Source organism: Sesamum indicum, linkage group LG2 (assembly GCF_026168435.1).
Source record: "Sesamum indicum cultivar Baizhima isolate 11 linkage group LG2, ASM2616843v1, whole genome shotgun sequence".
In the NCBI taxonomy this organism is placed as follows: Eukaryota; Viridiplantae; Streptophyta; class Magnoliopsida; order Lamiales; family Pedaliaceae; genus Sesamum; species Sesamum indicum.
In genome coordinates, this window is record NC_142658.1 from 15,818,785 (window position 1) to 15,825,680 (window position 6,896).

Below are 6,896 nucleotides of genomic sequence, written 5' to 3' on the forward strand. Positions count from 1 at the left end.
TGAAAAATTAAAAATTATCCCTTAATTTTAACGGTAGTATAATAACTAGCACAATCCATTAGTCTCTGTTAATTTTTTTTTGTAGTGAACTGACTAAAATGCTCATATAGACTATAATTTAAGTTTACTTATTTTTTTAAAATAAAAGTTATTGACTATTTAAATAATTTTAAAATTGTTTTCCATGCAGCTCATTGGATCTTTTTACAAATAATCAATTTTATAATGGTAATCCTTTTTGCATCTCATCGCACATTCATGAAAAGAAAAGAAAGCACACAACTTCTCCTTCCGCACTTTGTATCTTATCACTACGTTACTCGTAAAAATGGAGCTGACATCTTTCCAGGCCATCCTCTTCATCTTCCTCCTATCTATCTACCTGTACATCTTCTTCCTCCGCCCGAAATCCAAGAAAACCACCGCTCATGGCTTCAGAATCTACCCACTCGTCGGCACCCTCCCCGATTTCCTCCGCAACCGCCACCGCTTCCTTGACTGGAGCACTGGTGTCCTCTCAGGCTGCCCCACCAACACCGCCGTATTCCACCGCCCTGGAAAGGTCCACGGTGTCATCACGGCTAACCCACAAATAGTCGAACACATGCTGAAATCAAACTTTGAGAACTACCCTAAAGGCCCCCGTTTCAGAATCCTTTTGACAGATTTTCTTGGAAAAGGCATCTTCAACACCGACGGCGAATTGTGGAGAATTCAGCGGAAAACAGCGAGTTACGAGTTCAACACGAAATCGCTCCGGAATTTCGTCATGGAGAACGTGTACGTGGAGTTACAAACGCGGCTTATTCCAATTCTTGAGAGCGCGGCGAGGACTGACAGGGTTTTGGATGTTCAGGACATTCTTGAGAGGTTTGCTTTTGACAATATCTGTAAAGTCGCGTTTAATGTTGATCCGGGTTGTCTGGGAGGAGATGGAACTGCCGGTGCGGAATTCATGCAAGCGTTTGAGGATGCTGCAACACTTAGTTCAGGTAGATTCATGTATGCTCTTCCATCCTTATTTGCAATCAAGAAGTTTCTAAATCTGGGGTCGGAGAAAAAGTTGCGAAAATATATTGCTACAGTGCATGAATTTGCTGATAAGATAATAAGAACGAGACTGGAAGAGAAAGCTGAGAAAAAAGATGAAGACTTATTATCAAGATTCATAGCAAACAGTGAAAATTCAGCTGAATTTCTGAGAGATATTGTCATTAGTTTCATTTTAGCGGGGCGAGACACGACATCGTCTGCCCTGTCTTGGTTCTTTTGGTTGCTGTCCTCAAGGCCAGATGTGGAGGAAAGAATTCTGAAAGAACTTGAAAATATTCGTCGACAAAATGGGAAATCCATTGGTGAAATCTATAGTTTTGATGAGCTTAGAGAAATGCATTATCTCCACGCAGCAATTTCAGAGGCCATGAGACTTTATCCACCAGTGCCAGTTGACACAAAGGCTTGTAAAGAAAATGATATTTTGCCTGATGGAACTGTAATTGGCAAGGATTGGTTCATTTCATACCACACATTTGCCATGGGGAGAATGGAAAGCATTTGGGGAGAAGATTGTTGTGAGTTTAAGCCTGAGAGGTGGATTGAAAATGGAATCTGCAAACAAGAAAGTCCTTTCAAGTATCCGGTTTTTCATGCCGGGCCGAGGATGTGCCTTGGGAAGGATATGGCCTATATTCAGATGAAATCCATTGCTGCCTCTGTTTTGGAAAGGTTTGGAATGGATGTGTTGCTGGAGAATGGTAACCCCCCTGAGCCTTTGTTGTCTTTGACTCTAAGGATGAAGGGTGGTTTACCTGTAAGAGTCAAGGAAAGAATCATCTGGGCATAAACATTACTACTTAAGTTAATTCATTATAGGTTGTCTTGATGTCATAGGTTTTATGATGAATCCTTGCTTTAGATACTTTCAACTCTTTGTATGCTTTTTCCCAGTGTAACTATCAGAGCTTTCTGAAGTTTCTTGATGAAGAGCATATGATCAAGATACTTACTGGGATCATGATAGTAGATAAGTGGCTCTTAGTACTTTTCAGAGTTTGGTGGAATTTGCCTATGTAATTCCATTCAACTAATGCAGACAACCTTTCAGTTTCACAAGGGAGAAAAGGAATATAAATAAGCCCTCTGTTCACACTTAAGAGATAGTGATGTAATTAGTTCTTTGTGGATCTGCCACTGCTTGTGTTAGAATCTTGCAAATCTACCTATTCAGACAGACATGTAAGAAAGTGTAGTCAATTCTTAGTTGCCACATAGAAAGAACAAGTAACAATGTGTGAGCTGGTCTTCAATCTACATGAACTACTATTGTCAATAATCATAACAACTCTAAGTTCTCACTAGCTCCACTTGTTTGTCTTCTTTAGCATCATTTGAGAGTGGTTTTGTATTATTAGTAGACTCAACATCTTCATCTGAGCTTCCAGTCTCAGAAATCTCGTTTATTGGTTTATACTTATAAAACCAGGCACATATTACATAGTATATCAAATTTATCACTTGGATTCCAGTCACAAGCCAATAATAATTCTCCAACCTCCCGAGGTTGAGATTCCGGTCGGGTAGCCAATTCCTCTTCTCACCAGTGTAGTTGTGAACTAAAGTTACCATAACAGTGCTCATGTAGTTCCCCATTGCTGTTGCTATCCAGAAAAGGGCAGCTGCTGTGCTTCTCATGCTTTCTGGGGATTGATCGTAGAGGAATTCCAAATGGCCGACGGACATGAAGACTTCGGCTAATCCATGCAGATAATACTGAGGAACCAACCAGAAAACGCTGATAGGGATGATTGCAGTTGGTTTGTCAAGAAGGTTTTGATCTGCAGCTACTGCTTTACGTTTAATCTCGATTAGTGCTGAAGCAATAGTGGCAAAAATGTTGATCCCGAACCCAATCCCCATTCTCTGCAGGCATGTTACTCCAACGGGATTTCCTGTATACGAACGAGCCAAGGGGACAAAGAAGCGCTCATACAGAGGAAGGCCTGTCAGCACGGTTAGAGTACTGAATATGGACATGCTGGCCGGTGGGATTTGAAAGGATGGAGATAAATGTCGGTCCATACTTCGAGCTTGCTGGACCGTGAAACTGCCCAGATGAGAATGTGAAGCCACATGCAATATAGATGCAGCCCAAATAGGCAGTATTCTGATTATGGTCTTCAGCTCTTCAACTCTGTGAACAGTAGCTAGCCTCCATAGGTTTGGTTTGCTTGATCCTTTCATGTCAGAATCGGCTACTACTGCAGCGCGATCGAGCCACCTTCAGGTAACAACAAAATGCTTAATAGAATTTCTCATGCCAAAGTGCTATTGTATATAATTTATGGCTTTAGTTTCATCTTATTATGAGTGTAAGACCAAAAAATTTTTACTTTTCTAGCTTACTTGAACTGATCTGTGTGCAGAAGCCTTCCGTTAGTAGAAATATCAGCATCAAGTTCTCTGTTTGTGTAAAGAGCACCAGGGTCAGCCGGTCCAACGACATTCCTTTTCTTCACAGCCGCAGCAAGTACTTGCGCGACTCTCACAAATGGACTCCCTCCTGGCTTGATTTTCTTGTACAGGGACGAACCAAGGATGAAAGCCACAACAGATAATCCCATTGCCATCGTTGGGATTCCAAGACCCCAAGCCCAACTGACATTATCTTGGATATAAACCACGACAGTTAGAGCAAGCAAAGAGGCCATCCCCATGCAGAAGTAATACCAGTTGAAAAAATTCCAACTCCTGGACTCTGTTTTCATTTTGCTCATATCGAACTGATCAGCCGCAAACGTGACAACACAAGGTCTAAGCCCACCCGTTCCTAACGACGTCAAGAGAAGAGCAGCGTAAAGAACTGACAGCTGCTTGTTGGAGGCTTCTTGGCAGTTCTCCTGAGTCGGACACGGTGGGGGACGGAGCTGAGGCAGGACTGCCGACGTTGTAATCATAACCATGCCCTGTCAACAACGTACAAATCCTCTTACATTAATCCAATTACATTTTCATTTGTATCTTTGTACAAACATTGTCACAAAAGTACAAACCAACAAGTAGATTATGGAACCAATGATGATCGTCCAAAACCGCCCGGCAAAGGAGTCGGCAACAAAAGCACCGATGAGGGGTGTGAAATTGGAAGTGCCACCAAAGTTGGAGAGGGTGTTGGAGGCCTTGACTAGAGGCAAGTTGAGGACCTGAGTGAGGTATGTGATCATATTGGCATGAAAACCGGACGCCCCAAATCTGTCGCATACTTCATTTGCTGTCAAGAAGTGGACAATACAATTGTTAGTTAAGAACAGACATGATTCAATTTTCTAGTACCACACCTATACTAAGATTAATTCTCTGATTTCATGTTATAGTAAAGCAATGTGGATAGTAACTTAGCAATGCCTCTTTTGTTTGCAGAACTGAACTTTAATCCAAGAACACACCTGTTCATCTCCATTCATCTATCTTATATGCAATTCCAGTGTCCTAATCCCACATTGCACGTGCACATGTGCTTTTGTGCGTCCCATGCACGTGATCAGCTTCTTCTGTATACAAATGCTTAGATGCAGAAAACTGCAAGTTGTCTAAAATAAACTTTACCAGAAAATAATCATTGAGCAGCTACCATCCTCCCACCAATAAATAAGTAAATAATAAGTAAAAATATTTTTTTAACATTTTATGTTATGCGGATATATATACATTAATGTCTTATAAACTTCAAGAACATTTTATAACGTATTAATAAATTTTACAAGATTCTTCAAATAAATATAGCCAAACATCCTCTAATTCCAAAGCAAACGATATCATTTATTTTCAATAATAAACTTATATATACATCAATCGTCAGTGTCGTTGAAAACACAAAAATACGTGCATTTACTATATCTTTCGAATAAATTTAATTAGCCCAACGCCCTTTAATTCCAAAGTAATCAATCGAAAAACTTATGTTACAGTGTGTGTGTGTCATTGGAAAAATACACACAGAGCAAAGGAAAAACATAGTGAATAAGAATTAATGAAAAGAAGAGGTACTGTTCTCACCGAGAATGAATGGCATTGTTCTTACACCTCCAAGCTGCTGCTGCTGCTGCAACTTCTTCCCTTCAACATGTTCTTCTTTCTTTCCCTCCTCTCCATTTTCAGACATCTTCATCTTCTCTACCTCAAACTTTTCCATGAGATGATGAAACATAGAACAGCAAGCATCCTGTATTTATAAGTGCTGTGTGTGGACATAAATTCTGTATTTATCATTATTATTATTTCTTTTTCTTTTTTCTGGAAATAGAGAGATTACATACAATACACAGTGATTTGTAGGGACAAATTTTGACTTGATAGGCATGCATGTGATGTCCTTGTCTCTAATAAAATATGTTCCTATGCATCCATTGTCTGTATTCCAAATGTTAATGTTGTTCTGATAAATGAATATATATATTTTTCCACAACATTCTGGCAAATTATGAAGAGGTTAATTTTTGTGAAATACTTGGTATTTCTAAAGTAACTAACATATTATATACTGCGCAATGTAATAATATTTCTAAATAAAAAAGAAACAACATACATATATTACTATAAAAGTAGATTAATTAAACAGTACCTACACTCGTACGACTCGAAATTTTACAATCTCGCCGTTCAAGTAAAGAATCATTGGTAGGAAGAGGTTAGTTTATTGTATTAATTTTGCAGAATTTTAGATCAAGAACTTGGGTGTGGATAGACAATTCTTGTATAGGATGAATAGCAATTTACCCTCCAGTGACATTGGAAATCAACAAATTACCACCCTATGAAAAATAATACCCCTGTGCTTTAAAAAATAAGAGATAAATTGCTTTATTTTTTAATACATAGGGGGTAAATTGCTATTTTATTTTTTATAAGAGGGCTGTTTGCCTATTTTTCATAATACAGATAGATAGATTGTAATTTACCCCATTCTTGTATATATATTAGTTCTTTGTATATATTAGAGATAACGTAACAAATGCATACAAAATAATAGGAAAACCACATTCTGACATGTGTTCTAAAGATGGGTTAATTGCATTTTACCCCCTATGAAAATATGAATAACCATAAAATCCTATAGGACAATAGAAACATGCACAAAATTCCTTAATTATATATATATACACACACACGAGAGAGAACATGTGAGTCAACAGCACCACGGAGATAAATACTATAATCTCTACCCATCTTTTTCTTTTTCTTTTTCTTTTTTTCCTTCTTGTAATGAATCCAATAATTAATTTTTCAAATATTTATTATTAATTGTCTACAAAATTAAGGGATAACTCCGTAATCCTCCTTTAAGATTTGATATAATTACACATTAGTACTCCGGACATTTGTTTCATTAAAATTCAACCAATTCGTTGGTATTATAAAAAAAATTGAATAAAAATTCACAGTTACATCTGATTAACTTATCACTAACTTATTGTAAGTCTAACAAATTTTTTTATTTCAACTTGCAACAATTCAGTAATTAGTCAATTGGGGATAAATTGAATTTTCATTTAATTTTTCTTTTCTAATATCTACAGTTCATTGAATTTGGGTTAATAGAGGAATCTATTTGTTAAACAAAAGCATACGTTATGAGTACTAAACGTAATTTTAGAAACCACATGAGGTCTATGTTTAATGACACCAAACCTCGAGAAATGTTACTATAATATATCCCTAATAAAAATGATGTATTTGAATCATTTTTTATTTCAAAATATTGTTTTAGTGAAATAGTATACATCAATTGTAGAGTAATATGTCTCTTCTTTTAATTTATTCTAATAAATTTAAATATCCACATTTGAAATGATGGTCTTCAGTATTAATTGACAATTATTTTAATCTTTTCATAATATTAT

General features: G+C 37.2%; 2 protein-coding genes across 3 annotated transcripts; one reads left to right on the forward strand and one right to left on the reverse strand.

The window, feature by feature from the left end:
• The first annotated feature begins 235 nt into the window (after positions 1 to 235).
• CYP94D2 (cytochrome P450, family 94, subfamily D, polypeptide 2) lies at positions 236 to 2,153 on the forward strand. The gene has a single exon (XM_011071783.3). The coding sequence runs from the start codon at positions 329 to 331 to the stop codon at positions 1,841 to 1,843; it is 1,515 nt and encodes a 504-aa protein (XP_011070085.1). The 5' UTR covers positions 236 to 328; the 3' UTR covers positions 1,844 to 2,153.
• Positions 2,154 to 2,236: 83 nt separating this feature from the next.
• On the reverse strand, positions 2,237 to 5,208 carry LOC105155926 (protein NRT1/ PTR FAMILY 3.1). 2 transcript variants are annotated; one of them, XM_020691791.2, is made up of 5 exons: positions 5,053 to 5,208; positions 4,443 to 4,547; positions 4,050 to 4,267; positions 3,403 to 3,962; positions 2,237 to 3,277 (listed from the first exon to the last, which is right to left on the reverse strand). In XM_020691791.2, exons 3-5 carry the CDS (start codon positions 4,218 to 4,220, stop codon positions 2,344 to 2,346), a joined length of 1,665 nt encoding a protein of 554 aa, XP_020547450.1. In that variant the 5' UTR covers positions 4,221 to 4,267; positions 4,443 to 4,547; positions 5,053 to 5,208; the 3' UTR covers positions 2,237 to 2,343. The 2 variants fall into 2 exon arrangements, with proteins under 2 accessions (XP_020547450.1, XP_011070210.2); XM_011071908.3 differs by lacking the exon at positions 4,443 to 4,547.
• Positions 5,209 to 6,896: the final 1,688 nt, after the last annotated feature.

Excerpts from the sequence above, each read along its gene's own strand:
- CYP94D2 (XM_011071783.3), top strand. The coding sequence starts at position 329 with ATGGAGCTGACATCTTTCCAGGCCATCCTCTTCATCTTCCTCCTATCT.
- LOC105155926 (XM_011071908.3), bottom strand. The coding sequence starts at position 5,203 with ATGTTTCATCATCTCATGGAAAAGTTTGAGGTAGAGAAGATGAAGATG. Across the intron at positions 3,963-4,049 it reads GTTCCATAATCTACTTGTTG|GGCATGGTTATGATTACAAC; the intron begins GTTTGTACTTTT and ends CGTTGTTGACAG. Across the intron at positions 3,278-3,402 it reads CTGCACACAGATCAGTTCAA|GTGGCTCGATCGCGCTGCAG; the intron begins GTAAGCTAGAAA and ends TGTTACCTGAAG.